At 40.5% G+C, this 16889-nt stretch overlaps 1 protein-coding gene across 6 annotated transcripts in view; it reads right to left on the bottom strand.

Annotated features, from left to right (window-relative positions):
* NEO1 (neogenin 1) overlaps positions 1-16889 on the bottom strand; it is a 123316-nt gene that overhangs the window by 65491 nt on the left and 40936 nt on the right. For all 6 annotated transcript variants that reach the window (XM_060282965.1, XM_060282960.1, XM_060282964.1 and 3 more), the window contains exons 2-4: positions 6708-7025; positions 1485-1760; positions 777-930 (exon numbers count right to left, since the gene is read on the bottom strand). In XM_060282965.1, the coding sequence (XP_060138948.1) occupies positions 777-930; positions 1485-1760; positions 6708-7025 (748 nt within the window). The remainder of the gene's footprint in view (positions 1-776; positions 931-1484; positions 1761-6707; positions 7026-16889) is intronic.

Here is a 16889-nt window from a genome sequence, read left to right as displayed (position 1 = left end):
TTCTATTCCACCCTTCATCCAAGGATCACAGGGCAGTTTACAATTCAAACCACACTCCCTTTCCTAAAGTCAATTTTTAAGGGCTTGTTCTTCGCAGAAATCAAAAGGCATTCAATCTCTTAAAACTTTTGTAAAGAATATTCCTGTGCCACAATTTCCTGAGGCAATTTAACATATTTATTTATCCAGAAGCAAGTGTTACAGTAGCATTCAGTACAGCAGAAACATACTCCTCCAGATCTCCTATATGAGTTTCTAGAGCAGGGGTCAGCAACCTTTTTCAGCCGTGGGCCGGACTGTATTGGGGGGGGAGAACGAAATCCTATGCCGCACAGATAACCCAGAGATGCATTTTAAATAAAAAGCACACATTCTACTCATGTAAAAACACCAGGCAGGCCCCGCAAATAACCCAGAGATGCTGTGGTGCTCAATACTCAATGTTTGCTGAGTCAGTGAGCAGCTGGAAAGCCCCAGGTAACCCTTTATCTGCTTAACACATTCCCTTCTAAGTTAATTTTATGGGCTTGCTTTTTGCAGAGATCAAAAGGCATTCAAATTCTTAAATATGAGCATTAAATGATTTCGGCACTTGAGCTTTGCAGCCTTTATCTATGCATTAAACATATTATAATTACATAGGTAACAGAACGGACAGTTGGTCATAGTCATATAACATAGCAGTCACTATCAAACGGAAAGTCAGGCTTAGTTTTTAGGATGGGAAGAGGTAGCAGAGAGGTAAGAGCTGATGTAACACCAGAACCACTACCCACCTTTCTGTAACAAGCTCTTCTTCATTTCTTGTCCATCTGATAACAGGAATGGGAATGCCTGTAGCAACACATGGCAAAACTGCATTCTGCCCAGTAATTTTGGTAAGTGAAGAAGGCTGTCTCAGGAACACCTGATTTGAGGCAACGTCAGATTCTGTAAATATTGAGAACAGAAAGTCCAAGGTTATTATAGTAAAAATTAATGTAAAGTGATATTAACAAAACACATTAATTATGGATGCAATGCTCTAGACCAGGCTGTTCCAGACTTGCTTCTTCATACATACTGATCCTTACAACTAAAGCTTTGCCAAGAAATAACCAAGGCAATTTGTGTTAAACTTCACTCAGAAGATGGCCACCACCAGTAAATAACTATACTAGACAAAAATATTTCACATAGGCATAAATATTGATCTCTGCATACTTTGCTGTCTTGACCATGTCTGCAAAAGTCTCTTGCAAAAAGTTCATTACAAGAAAATAATGTTACTATTCAAGAGTCCTCTGGCCTGCGGCTTGGCATAGAAAACCAGCCTTTAAAGTAAGCTTTTATAAGTACAACTCCCAGAGATCTACAGAATACATTGAGGTTGTTAACTTTAATTGACAAAGAGAAACTTGACAGAACCTATCTGCCAGCAATTAAATAATCTTACTAGTGAGTTGCAATCTAGGAGAGAGAAATCTGAGCACATATGCATATACCTGGAAGAACTTTAATCTCTGCTTCATCACTGTATTTGGGAGAACCACCAATTTCAATAATACAACAGTATGTTCCGCCATCTTCATCTGTAGCATTGCTAATAATTAAAGCTCCACTTGGCAATTTGAATACACGGTCATCCAGAAAGAGTGGCTCATGATCTAGCTCCCACCTTACAAAGGGTGCTAGATCAGCATTTACTTCACAATTAAGAACTATGCTGTTTCCTCTATAGACTGATGCTGACTCCGGCTGACTGATGAATCTTGGAAGTCCTAAAAATAAAATAAAAAGAACACACATAAGGTTGTGCATCTGTACTTTCCTTATTTTTTTCTTTCTTGCAGTCATATGCTTGCTTATAATGCAGCAGAATAATGTCAACTATACTTCCATTATGAAAAATAGGTTGACTCATTAGCCTACTGTCCAGGATTGTCCATTAGTATATCCCATTGTGAAGCATAGGTTTGTCTGCAAGCTCAGCTATCAAGCCACCTTTGATTACATTACTCCAGAATGAAAAAATGGATACTGAACTCATGTACCTGCTCTAAGTTACACATTTAACTAAATAGTGATATTGTTTAAGTTCTGCACTGACTGCATTGAGCAGAATAAAATTTAAAAACTGGTAGAAGAGCTGTAAAGTTCCTGATTTCAGATGGAAAATATTGCCATAATAAAATATGCAAACATATTCCTTCTCCCCCCTTCAACAATTAAGATGAAATATATATAGATCCATTTAGATGACTTTTAACTATGTGCTACTTCCATGTTTCCAATTTATGCAACTGAGAAATATATAGCATCTCATTCTGCCAGTGAATCACAGCCTTCAGGGAATGAGGCAGCCTATGGAATCTGCACAGATGGCATCCTTTCAGAGGTGGGGAACTTCATGGCCAAGGGCGAAATGCAGCTCTCCAGTTCTCTGCTTTGGGGCTCTCTATAGGCCATACCTCCTCCCCAGGTCACATCCCACAATAACCTTTGCACCCACCTCAGATGCTTTTGCCAGCCTGTAATGTGTCCTTGAATTGCTATAATGCCTTTTGCTTACCTGAATGGAGCGATGGGACCTCTCTGTTTTTTGTACGGTTGGAAAGTAGCCTGCTGTACAAAAGTAAGAGTGACATCCAGGGTTGGGCAATGTTGGGTTTTCAACATTGCAGTGTATCGCCAGCCAAACACTGCGGTTTGGTGATAAACTGCAATGTTGAAAAAAGTTGCATTGGCTCCAGCCGATGAGGTGCCCGGTGAAACTGCCGCAGCTCTCATCTTGGGAGCTGAGGCGCTTCCACCTCCACACCTCACAGGCTGTGGCCAATACAGCTGGCCCCAGCCCACTGCTCAGCTGTGGGGCGGAAAGGCTCCTGCCCTCATCTGAGTGAGCCCCGAGTCCCCTGCCACTCGCACACAACCAGCAGAGGGCTCAGGCTCCTTGGCCAGGCTCCACTGGGGGTGGGAGAGCTCCTTCACCCAGTGGAGCCAGCCCCAGTGTTCCTGCCACTCCTGCTCGAGCAACAAGGACATTGGGGCTTCTTGGCCAGGCTGCCTTTGCTGGTGTGGGGGGCAGGCGAGCTACCTTGCCCGCTGGCCCCTCACTCCCCAAAGATGGACCAGGCGGCAGTAGCCAAGTGCAAGCAGGAGCGGGGTTGGGGCTCTCTCAGCTGCAAAGGGCAGGCTTCACGCTTCCCAGCTGAGCAGCCCTGATCCCACTCCTACTTGCATGCAAGCAGGAGCGGGGGGGGGGGCTTTCTCAACTAGGGAGAAGGAACACTTTAGCGGAGCAAAAATTGAGCATGGTATCCTCCTGGACCCACTCAGTGGGATGGATATCAGAGGCATTTTGTTATGTTAGTACTGTTTCTGGCTTATGGGGTTCAGAGGGTAGCGCTGGGTGGGTGTTCTTTGGCCCTCTGGTACTTGTGCAGTGGTGTTTCTACAGAGTATTATCCTATTCCCAGTGCTCTTTAACATCTAGATGAAGCTGTTGGGAATGGTTACTGGCGTTTTGGAGCAAGATTTTCACCAGTACACTGATGACACACAGGTTTACTTCATCATATGATTATTATGATTATGATTATGATTATTATTATTATTATTATTAAATTAAATTAAATTTGTATACCACCTTATATCCATAGATCTCAGGGAGGTTCATGGAAAGACTAAGGTTCCTTGCGTGGGTGGTTCCCATATCCAGGATATAGGCAAGTTACCTGTTCTGTTTACTGTATGATTTTACATACAATCATTGTGAACCTGATTTTTTTATGAATAGTACTTATTTTTATAATTAATTAAATAAATATATCAACTGTAAAAGTATTCAATGTTAAAAGAAAAGGGAAGTGGACAATGAATTTAATTTTTTTATTTATAAAAATTATCCCTCCCTTCCTTTCAAAGGAGCCAGAAAGTCATTAAACTTTATAATTTAATTGAGGATTCAAAAGTTCTAAAATTTAGTTTCCTGTATTATAATCCTGTTTCAGTTATTCCATGTTTTGGGTGAGATGAGGAAACAAGGTCATATTTTAGAGTAAGGCTATTGTCTCAGCCAAACATTTCCTGGACACAAATTTCCATTAAAAAGACAACATGGTATGATTATGGAAAAACAAAAATTAAATGAGCATATGTTTATAAAATATGGAGAAAAAAGAAAAACAGGTCAAACACCAGATTTATGGCTTTTTAGCTCCTATCTGAAGTGTTAGCCATTGTTTTTTCATTTATTCTTAAATACATATAGTGTATTGTTTTGCTTTAACTGCTGTCAACAGTTATTGCACACTTCCATTTTAAAGTAACATTTCCTTCATATACATGTCCCATATTAGAATAAGGTGCTTTATGACAGCACCTTATTCATTTTTGCCAAAGTTGTTTGTTTGTTTTGCGAGGGCAAAGTTATTGAGGTTTTTTTTGCTGACTGCAGTATTCCATATATGTCCAGGAAATCTGTATGGCAACCCTAAATATACAGTCCATGAATTTTAACTACTACATACCCCGTGGAAGTGAACAGTCAAAGTTTCCACTAACTTAAATACTGCTGTATACAAGTGATCAGTTAGTGCTCCACAAAAGACTTATCCTGCTTGCACTATCACATTTTATGCCCCTAATTCAACAGAAATGAGAATTGGCATAGTCTAAGGAGTACACAGCTCAGTTGCAAATCATGAAACCCATATTAAAATTTCCCCTCTACCATGAACAAAATCTGACAACCACTTTCTCTCATCATTAGCCTCCACTTGCATCTACGGTATTCATCCTACAAGGTTATAAGGATACAAGGCATTTATATGATTATGTAAATAGTTACATAAATTCCAAATTTTCCGTGGCAGCATCCCAAAGAATATGAAACCAGCCCCATTCTTGATGGCAGTGAAAATATTCCATGTGGTCTTAATAGTTTTTAATGCAGGACTGAAAGTTTGAATTCTCCCCCTTTTGATTTTACAATTTTAGCTTAAATTTTTGTTACCTTTGCGTAATCCAACTATTTTACTTGGCAAGCCTTTCTCCAATTGCTGCTCATCTCAGAAAAAGCACAAGGAAAAGCAGATCTTCAGCCTTGTCCCCCCCCCCCACTCCCCAATAGCAGCTATTTTATAATAGCTGGCCACAAAATATAGCGAATTACACAGAGGTTATGGTTTACACTAGGCTCCTTTAGACGAAGGTGTTGGGTAAAAATCTGACTAATAATAATACTCTGCAACTAGGGTTCTTGTAAGCAACATAACTTTAAGAGTCTGTGCACATTGTTGGAAAAAATTGTGTTCCATATCTCTGTAGATTCATCTCATTAGATGAGGAAATTTTGTTATCCACTAACCATTTTCTCTATAGAACTTAAGCAATAACTAAAATTTTCTGTACACTGTGATTCAGGAAATATTTTAAGAATTAGTCTATAACACAAGCAATTAAACTCAGCAAAGGCCACAAGCTTTCTGTATCACACGGTGTGAGATAGGAACCAAATATTTTGATGGGCACATGCATAGCACCTTCTATCTCTTCTTCATCTTTGCAAAGTCAGTTTGAAAGGTTGCTAAAGTCTGCTTCACAGATTAAAGGGATGAAGCTCCAAGCAGCAGGAACCTACTGCCAGTTTTGAAGCTTTGTTAAAGCTCCACAGGTATTGCACTTTTCCTCCTCACAGTAAAAATCATGATGGCAGGAAAGAAAAAAACCATGACATGATTGTATGATGGTGTTGTGTTCCATACCTTCATGAGCAGCGAGACAATCCTACAGGGGCAATACTACAATCTGTATAAGGAGAATGCACTAGTCTCTTTTTATCATTTGTTAATTTACAAATATTCAAGATGGATGTGAGGAATTATTGAAGCATGCAGTATTAATTAATAAGCCTGAATCAGATTAACATACAGCAACAGCAACACCTCCCCTGCTACCTAGTTTATCCTTTCCCTAAACTCTCAAGGGTGAAAAATTCCCAAGGCGGGCAAGAGATTCCAAGTCATTAAGGACCATTAAAGTCCTTACATCCCCAAATGACCATCAAGTTTGTCAGGCAAAAGCCCAGGACAGACCCATTTATGCTAATTGGGCCATCTCATTATACCAGAGATAAAAATCAAGCACTTGTACCTTGTGTTCTTCCTTTTATCCCAATTTAATACACACAATGTTTGAATTTTAAAAGCAGCAAATATTGCTGGGTTCTGGAAGGAATTCATTACCCAAAGCTTTTTATTAATCAAAGAAAAAACCCTGAGAGGAGCTTATAGTTCATTACGGAAATGAAAGAAACAGTTACATTAGTCAAGTTATTCCTGTCTAAAACTACTATAAGGTTCTTTTCCCCTTGTTTCTCCATTCTCTGTATGCCACATCATTTACAAAATATAACAGACAAGCAGAGACCTACAAAAACACATGTTGAGAAACAAAGAAGAACAGTCCTTTGGCCCTTCACTATCATTTATGCAGAGCAACTGACTTCTGAAGCTTGTTGTATGGATGGTGTATTAGGGAGTTGCCTGTGCAGCAGCACACCAAATACACTGTGATAGCAAGTGGGGGGACCTCTCAGGTAGAAAGTCCACTAAAAAAAATTCCCTCCACATACAATGCAGGCAGAATGTTGTCTGTGGAACTGAGGGGCCAACATCTGTGAGATAGGATAATCACAAGAAAGGAAACAACTTTAAAATACTCACCGGCTACTGTGAGCTTAGCTGTTCTGCTTACAATGGTTCCAAGGCTTTCCACAGTTGCAACACACTGATAATGCCCTTCATCAGGCTTATTGTGCTTAGAATGCACTACACTGTTGATTAATAAAGATCCATCTGGTAGCAACTGGCGTCGGTCATCTGACACCAAGTTTAAGAAAGTCCCATCCTTTTTCCATTCGATTTTTGGAGATGACTCACAATAAGCTGAACAATTCAGTATAACAGATGAAGCTCTAACTGACAGAGTGTCCACTGGCTCCACAATAAAATAAAATGGAGTAAAAGTCCTCACTGTGGGTCCTGCAAAACACAAGAGAAATGAAGATTTTTTAAATGCTTCTCAGATATCCTAAATATTTATTTTACAACAATTGAATATTGTTCCTTACATTCTGATATGTTAACTGCTTTTGGTAGTAAATATTTGAAAGAAAGAATTTGGCCTTTGGTAGTAAATATTTGAAATAAATATATGCTTTGATACCCTGTGTAATGGAACCAATAGATATCATCAATAATATTAACACTTTCCATCTCATGAAGAAACTACCATAGGTTCTAGAAAGGACTATGAACTTGGTGGTTAAATAGGCAATCTTGCTTAGCATGCATATGTTTACAGAGATGTATATATTTCACAAATCACACACACACACATAGATGCAAGTTGTTGTTGTCGTTTAGTCGTGTCCGACTCTTCGTGACTAAGTAACTCTTCGTTACTAAGAAGTATAAGCCATGAGGCATATGGCTTGTAAGTCCAAAGTTTGGCTTAAGCTGCTTGATAAAACATCCTTCTGCAATCTGCTGCCCTCCAGACTACCTGAGCAATCATGGTCAATGGTGAAGGATAATGGGAGTTGTTAGCCAAAACATCTGGAAGGCACAAAGTTGAAGAAGGCTAGTATAAGGGTCCTGTTGAGTTGCAAACCATAAATTATTACCCATCTTGTCCAAAGAGAAAGTAAGAGAGTGATTATAAAAGGGTAACAAGCTGGAAACGGCATAGAGACTGGAGAATATACCCTACAGACAGAGTGAGCCTACATGTTATGGTATAACAGGACTGTTGTCGAAATAACTTACTCATGTTCTGTTTTTATCCTCACCACCAATCAGGCGCGTAGCAAGGGAGGGGCGTAGGGGGCAGGCTGCCCCTAGCTCCACTCTGGCGGGGGCAGCATGTGGGGGCAGCGCCCCGGCCCCTGGCCCGCCCCTCGCCTCCTCCGCTCCGCCCAAGCAGGAAGAAGCAGAGCGTGCTACGTAGCAGGTTGCCGCCGGGCGGCACCGGCGCCAGCAAACCGCTCCATAGCGCACTCTGCTTCAGAGCGTGCCAGCCGAGGAGAGCAGCAGCGCCAACCCGGACAGGACAGACTGTGCATGTGCGGACATGCGCAGTTTGTGATGATGTCACAACGCACATGTGTTGCGGAGCGACACCCCGGGCAGCCAAGCGGCACCGTTCACCACTGCCACCAATGTGCAATACTGATTTAACTTATGTCATTTTATCACAACATTTTGCATTTCCCTGCCCCTAGTTCAAAATTTATCTACTATGGTCAAAAAAATCGCAACATTAGGATTCCATAACATGGCAAAGAGCAAATGATACTTAATGTTACAGAGAGGGGAAATAAGAACCTGACAATTTTCAGAAATTACCCTATGTCTTTCAAAATATGCAAACCAGAACTAATAGGTCATCCAATGAAAATGATCAGCACTAGGTTAACGAAAGACTACTCACACAATGACTGACATCAGGAATTCACTACCACAAAATATGCTGGATGCTAGCTAGCTAGTTATAGTTCTCTTTCTCTCCCTCTCCCTCTCCCTCTCTCATTTTGTAAAGCTAAGTCTACCAATACCTGTTTGCCAAGACAAATTAATGCAACTCCACATGCTGGGGGTAAACAAGGGGTTGCTTTAATGACCTGCATATAAACTCCTGAAGCCCCTGAGCCACCTGGCCGTTATTTCTTGGCATTGGAACACTGGAACAGATGGCCCTTGGCCTAATCTAGCAAAACAATTTTTATAGTCTTATGAAGTTTTGCATGTTATCTCTCACACTGAAAATTTAAAGTGAAGCCACATCCTCCCCATAATAATTTAACGTACAACATGTTCTGTTTTTTCTAGAAAAGCTTTATCCCTCATTATGTGACCAGGGTCTGTCATACAATACAGTCATACAAGGCATTGTTTTGTAAATATAATTTACATTAAATGAGAACATTAATGTTTTTACATGAAGCTTTCCCCAAGCTGCCGTAGCCTTCACATAGTTTAATCAAAGGCAACTTGCCTTTAATTGCAACAGAGCCTTAACATTCAAAACTAACAGTATCTTTGCTAAGAAATTTGTTCTCTGCAGGACGAGGCCTAAATAACCTGACTGGAATACATGGTGAATACACATTTTAAGTTAATCATATTCTCAGTATACAGTTCATTAATGTATACTGCCTTCCAACAGAAGGCAGGGCAAATATGTTAAGTAGTTTTAATCATGTGATTAGAACAGTGGGTCCCACCCAACCTTACTGGTATGGCAACCCACAAGTCAAAGTAAGTATGGTGCCACTGATTTATTGTTACGAGAAGGTTGACCTTAGAACTTATGGAAGTGTCAGTAGGCATACTTTGGAAATTGCCTCTCCCACACATCCAACTTCTTGTGTCCCTCACACTTTTCTACTGAATTTGTGGTGAACTTTTAATTAAAAAGTTAATAAAGATAAAAAATACATAATATAAATCAAAGCACATAACATTTTATAGATACTCCAAGGGCAGCATGTCAGTGGACATAGGCCAAGTAAGTGTGTCCAACCTGTACTCACTCTCATGTGTGCATTCCCATATACAGTGGAACCTTGTTTCTCAAATGACTTAGTTGACGAAAAAATCAGCTCCTGAACGCCGAAAACCAGGAAGTGTGTGTTCCGGTTTTCGAATGTTTTTCAGAAGCCAGAAGTCTGGTGTCACTTGAGTACAGGAAGCTCCTGTAGCCTATCGGAAGCCACACCTTGGTTTTCGAACAGTTTCAGGAATCTAACAGACGTCCGGAACAGATTAAGTTCAAGAACCAAGGTTCCACTGTACAGTGGTACCTCTACTTACGAATTTAATGCATTCCGGACGCACATTTGTATGTCGAAAAAATTCGTAAGTCGAATCCCATAGGAATGCATTGGGAGAAAAAAATTGTAAGTCGAAGCAGCCCTATCTAAAAATCTGTAAGTAGAAAAAATCCTATCTAAACTGCATCCAAGATGGCGGACGGAGCTCCATTCGTAAGTAGAAAAATTCGTAAGTAGAGTTATTCGTAAGTAGAGATACCACTGTAGTTGATACAGCTGAGCAGCAGCAAAGAGAGGGCTGCTCTTTTGGGAACTGCCACTTCAAGATGCTCCAGGTTCTTTGAGGCAGCAACTCCAACATTGCTGACTTCCACTGACTGATGAGAAAGGTAAGACAAGACATTAAGAATTATCCTCTATTTTAGCTAAGCAAATGGGAAATATTGAAGCATTCCTTCCCATTTCTTGCTCAACAAGGCTCCAAGGAGGAGGAGGAAGGCAAAGCATGATGAGCAGCCTATGCTGGCTGGAGGCATAGCTGCCAAGTTTTCCCTTTTCTCACGAGGAAGCCTATTCAGCATAATGGAAAATCCCTGAAAAAAGGGATAACTTGGCAGCTATGTGGAGGGATGCTATATCCATGCTCTGAGTTCACAGAACGCATGACAAGTTTTTCCCTGGGGTAGAGGATAGGCGGATGGCTGAGATCCTGCTTGTCGGGGGGGGAGGGTATTGTTTTGTTTGTTATTATGTTACATATTTTTGTGTTTTTCCACTGTAAACTGACCTGTGATCCTTCGATTAAGGGTGGTATCTAAACTGAGTAAATAAATAAAATCAAAATAGGATTCCTGAAGGTTACTGATTGGGGCAGTCACATGGTCATTGTTTCCCAGGTGCTGGCAATGATCATCAAGTGCTCAGGAATCAAACCATTTATTATTGTTTCTTGAGCAACTGGAAAAGGGTAACTCTCAATGGTGGTATTGGTCAAGCTGGCAAATTCCATCACCGTGGGCAACTCTTACGGCAGGCACCCCCAAACTTCGGCCCTCCAGATGTTTTGGACTACAATTCCCATCTTCCCCGACCACTGGTCCTGTTAGCTAAGGATCATGGGAGCTGTAGGCCAAAACATCTGGAGGGCCGCAGTTTGGGGGTGCCTGTCCTAAAGGATGCCTTGGAGACGGAAAAAAGAGCTTAGTAGACTTGTTCCAGGCTGCACATTGGCAGTTGAGCACCTCGAACTTAAAGTATGGTGTTGATCTCCAAAAACTGAGATAGGGGCCTGACATTTCAAAATGTTATACCCAACCATGTTGTGCAGTCAATTTCAGCAATGTTCCTTACACTGACTGAATTATTCAACAATTCAGTCATTCATTTGTTTAAAAAAACAACAACTACCCACCCCTCATTGTTAAACAACTAAAGCAAATCTGGGGGGGGGGGGTGTAAACAATGGATGCCACTAGTGTAATTTTAATTATTTTTCATTCATTAAACTCAATGATAAGAATTTCAAGTTCTCACTTCATGAAATGGAACTTTAAAAAATTTAACTGAACTGTCAAAATTGAAAAAAATTGAACACAAACTACTTCTTTTTTTGCAAAGTTGTAATAGCCTTTCATAAACTAAACAAGTGCTGGACATTATTTAGGACATCTTCTTCATTCCTGGTTCTCTTAAAAACTGGAAGGGGACAGCACTCAGGTTTGAAAATTACGGTAATTCCTGAATTTTCCTTCCAACATTTGATATTTCCAAACATATACATATTTAGCATTTATCCCTTCCTCTTTGAACAGAAGTGAAGGGATCAAAACAAATAATTATGTTCTGAAAGTACATGCCACATTTTACTGAACATGAACAGAATACATGTACTACTTTCTGCAAAGGCAGGGCAGACTGAGGTATTCTGGAAGCTCCATCTCTTTCCTGTCTTTGCTGCTGGTGGGTCCTAAAGCCCAACCTGACAGTATCGCTCCCACTACAGGAGATTATATAATCATGTCCTGTTTTCTATGTTTTTTTCTTCTTCCACCACAGTCTTCCACACACATAAATATATTATAACTACTACTACTTATATTTATTAAAATAAGCCTGGGAAAAGAGAAATGTGTTTTCCTGGAACAGTGCCGGATTTACGTATAAGCTAAACAAGCTATAGCTTAGGGCCCCACTCTCTTGGGGGCCCAAAAAAATTTAAAGGGAAAAAACCTGGATGTACATTTCCAAAATATAAGATAAAAAACAAATAAAATAAAACCTACATACAGCAACAGTGTTTTGTGTTGTGTAGGCAACTATTAGGTCCATAAATTACCATATAGCATATATTCAACACAAAAAACAGTGACAATTTGTTGTTGACAAAGGACAGCTGGACCATAGCTGCCAAGTTATCCCTTTTTTTCAGGGATTTTCCATTATGCTGAATAGGCTTCCTCGTGAGAAAAGGGAAAACTTGGCAGCTATGAGCTGGACATATAATGGGCCCCATTACCTACAGCTGCTTAGGGCCTCATCAAACCTAAATACAGCCCTGGGATGGAACCTAAAAATATGTAACAAAGGCACAAGGCAAGCCTCCCTGGGCAGAGCATTCCAGAAGTGTGTAGCCACTGCAGAAAAGGCCTGTTCCCATGTTGCCACTCTCCAGACCTTTCATGGAGGAGGGACACCAAGAAGGCCATCAGATGATGATCGCAGGGTCCAGATCAGTTCATATGTGGAGAGACAGTCCTTATTGTGGTTCTGAGCCATTTATATATGACATTAGGCCAATGCCTATAATCCTATATAAACCCCCATGTCCGATGTCATTCATGAACAGGTCAATACTCTATGTGCCACTTGTGCCATCTGTGGGAGGATTGACTGGTATCATGAAAGGGGAATTTTTTGTGCTGGTTGTGTCAGTTCTTTATCCCGTTAATTGTTTAATGTTGCTAATATTTGTAAGAACTGCTTGGAGGGCCCCATGGGCAAAAAAAGAAAGCTAACATCTAAACTAGTACTTGTGTTTCTTCTGGCAGCTCTATAAACAAAATATTTTCTAGAATGATATTGTTTTTAGAAACAAAGCAAACATTTGCTTTTACACTTTTAGCATATCAAATTCAAAATGTACCATTAATTCTTACAGGTTGTATTTACATCTAGATCATAGGAATTTGATAAAATCCCACTAATGAAGAATAATCACACAAAACAGGCTAATCCTCCTGGAAAGAAACAAAGCTTGTATCAGCTGAGTGGCCTGAGAAAGGAAGTATTGGTGCGTTTCCATCTGGCTATAGATTGAAAAACAGAAGCATGTTGATTTGTAAAGGAAAGCTCTTTTGACAACTAGAGCACTTGGGAAAAAATGCTACTTGTTTTTAAATAACTGTCTGTGGATAGATGCCCCTTTATAATACGGTTGAAGTAGATGACATTGATTGAGTACTAATTGCCTAGGATACCAGGATAAACGTGCAACCTCTCCCCTTCTCCCTTAACAAGAGAAATTATGGTTTTCAATAGGGTACTCTGCCTGGGTGGCTGAGAAGCACGTTCTTTAATTAATGCCAAGAAACCTAAATATAGGTTGTCAATTTTTAGACAAGACAGATTTAGCTCTTAGTTATGAGGAACAGTAGTCTGGATTTGACCTGCTATGCTATATGAAATGAAAAAAATCATTAGAGAAAGAATTCTGTATTCAAAGAGTAACTTAAAAGGTATTTACAACTAAGTTTTTCTTTGAGAGACTGACTATACATACTCTTATTGCATTTTGGCACCGCTGGATACTGTTGTATTCAGTGTGTTTGTGTGGACTTTTTCATTTACCCCTAAATTAAATACAATAAGAACAAAACTAAAAAGGAGAAGGGGGCTTGGTGGGGGAGGGGGGAAGTAAGGGGGAAACAGACTTAGGCAAAGCCCACTGGGCATGTATTTAATACAAAAAATTCCAAGTATGGGTATTGGCATGGTTGATATTTTACTAGCAAAGAACTGTTTAAGGCCAGATTTTTAGATTCTCCTTTAGAAATAATGGGCCTTGTCTTGGCCCAAATTTTGCTTTCCAAATTACTATTCACTATTAGACAGAAGTAATGAATATTTAGATTGCCTCTTGGACAAGCACTTTTGCCAGTTGTTTTTCCCATCAAGAGCCTTGTAAATATACATTGCTAATTCTGGTTCAAACAAAAAGGCCTGGATGCATGGAGAAATTGTTAGCACAATATTAAAAATTACAGAAGAGTTTAGTGGCTCGTTGGAAGAAAACCTCCTATTAAAAACACTTAACTCATGTTTCTGATTTAAAAAGTGGAACAAAGTGTACAATAATACCTCTAGATATTGAGGTATATTGGGGGCAGATATCAAATTGCTGGCTAACCTGTGATGTTTGATGTATTTTTTCCCCTTTTGGTTTTAAAGTACCTATGTGAGATTTTTTTTTGTCTGTTTATTTGTAAGTTGCTTTGGGTTTGCCCTGGGCAAGATAAAGTGACTTAAAAATTTCAATAAATACCGTATTTATTTGAGTCTAATGCACCATCAATCCTAATGCACACCTCAATCTTCAAAACCTTGAAATCCAAAAATTTGCTGGCAAATGTAAATACACCATTGAATCTAATGCACACCCTAATTTTTGCAACGTAATTCGGCCACAAAAAAGAGGTGCGTATTAGATTCAAGTAAATACAGTAAACAAATTATCTGCTGAATGCTGCTTGACTACAACCCCCATCATCCATTGCAAATCGTCATGCTAGCTAGAGTTGATGTGAGTTGTCCAGCAATATATTGGAGGGCCACAAGTTAGCCACCCTTGTCCTATGCTATAAAAAATACAGCTAATTGGAATGGTACTACAGGACCTTATAATTAGCATGGAAAGTCTGTGACATTTCAGTCTGAATGATTAAAAGCAAGCCACAGACAGCCTCTCAAGAACCATTCAGTCCTTCATCTACATTCCTTATGAGCATGTAGTTAGTGCAAACTTCAATACAGTACTGTTTTCCCACAGATACAACTTGTAGTAATTGAGTGCCTTAAAGGCAGTGGTTTCAAGTTGCAGAGAGTGGGGAAACTTGAAAACTCTGGAAATCATACAAGCCTCCATGTTCAAGAGCAGAGAAAAAATTCCAAAGTAAGTCAGGGAGAAACAAAATTAAGATTTTTAATCTAAAACCAGTCATAACAGCAAAAATGGAATATGCAAGATTTCATTTCAATACACTACACAAGTAGCATTAAACAAGTCAGAAACAATTCAAATTCAAATTCATTAGCAACAAAAAGTGTGGGAAGTAGGACAAAGACATGATTCATAAAAATTTCTATCTTTGTTCTCTGTGTTCTAAAGCAACATCGCAGCCACTAGATGGCACCAAACACAGTTATTTATATATGCAATGGATCTCAAAGGAAAAATGATCTTACTACAAGACTGCTCCTTCATTGCCAGAGTGTCAAACTCCTAGATGCCATTCCTTAATATAGAAACCTCAGTTACTGAAGCCCACTTTAAATTTGTATGCTTCCTCCCTGTCTTAAAAGACTAAGAATGAATAATAATATAAGAATATCTCCAGAATTTAGAAGCTGTTTACTAAAATTGTAAAATTAAAACACCCAACACACAAATCCCCCCTCAAAATATACCTGGTAAAATGGTATATATTTTATGAACATGTGAATATGCTTTATACTGAGTAAGCCAAGCCTTGGTTCACTAAACCCAATCCTGACTTGTTTAAAGGTACAAGCTCTCAGAGTGCCAGCTGGAGTTTTCCAACTACTACCGTGTTTCTCATATTTTAAGACATGTCTTATATTAATTTTAACTCAAGAAAATAAGCCTATGGCTTATTTTCGGGGGTGCCTTATTTTTTGCCGAGCCCCGACTGAGCGGGAACCAGCAAAGGCAGCAGCCCGCTGGGCTGGGGTTTGCCTTCCTTGTGAGTCTGTTCTTTTACCTCTTGGCGTCGCTATCACTCACTCACGTCAGTCTCTCTTTCTCCTCCTCTCCTCCGCTTTGCGTCGGAGATCTAGGCTTCAGGGGCTTCTCCTCCAGCCGCGCTGCAGGCTATTGTTTCGCCCTGGTTCACCCCAGGGCTTTTAGGGGGTCGCTTAGCCTCGCGTTGCCCCTAGACCCCTTAGGCAGCAGCTTCGTGCACGGAGCTTTTCTCAGAGCTCCCGCAGAGCGCGTCCGATGCGAGCGCGAGGAAACCGGAAGTCGGCTCCCGCGCGCTTTGCCGAGCTCCAACGGAGCAGGAACCAGCGAAGGCAGCAGCCCGCTGCCGGCTTGGAGCTCGGCAAAGCGCGCGCTGCTGCCTTTGCCGGCTCGAGCTCCAAGCCGGCGGCGGGCTGTGCTTTTGCTGGTTCCCGCTAAGTCGGGGCTCAGCAAAGCGTGTGCTGCTGCCTTTGCTGAACCCCGACAGAGCAGGACTGAGCGGGAACCAGCTGCTGCCTTTGCTGGTTCATGCCGGGTCCAGCATGTCTTATTTTTGGGGGATGCCTTATATTTTTTAGGCTTCAGAAAATCGTGCCATGCCTTATTTTGTAGGGATGCCTTAAAATATGAGAAACATGGTACTACCATAGAATATTTTACTAGAAATACTTTACATGCAGAAATTCCAATATGTGATCTACCACTAAAATATGGTCCCTCCCTAGCTGCAGAAATAACATCTTCATCGGACAGAGAATTGTGTGTGTACAAATAGGTACTGCAGTCATGAACCCCCAGCCTGATACAGCAGCAACCAGAACTGCATGCACATAGCTCTGTGATATAAGTCACAATATCACAATCAGCTATTTTGGAGAGGAACAGAATTCACACCCTTGCAGCAATCAACAGCAGTTCCCTTTTGGCCTGCTAGCTCTCCCTTTAAATATTTACCACAGTCCAATGGCTTGAGAGGTGTGTTTCAGGATACCGGTTCATCTTTCTAAGGAGTGGAGTACAAAGCGTAACCCGAGGTACCAGTATATTCAGTTTGCAGCTGGAGACAGAAGTCTAAAACCAAATGCCAAAAATGGAGAT

This window comes from Zootoca vivipara, chromosome 14 (genome assembly GCF_963506605.1).
Source record: "Zootoca vivipara chromosome 14, rZooViv1.1, whole genome shotgun sequence".
Taxonomy (NCBI): Eukaryota; Metazoa; Chordata; class Lepidosauria; order Squamata; family Lacertidae; genus Zootoca; species Zootoca vivipara.
The sequence above is the reverse complement of the archived record's forward strand: the minus strand, read 5'-3'. Positions and strand labels throughout refer to the sequence as shown.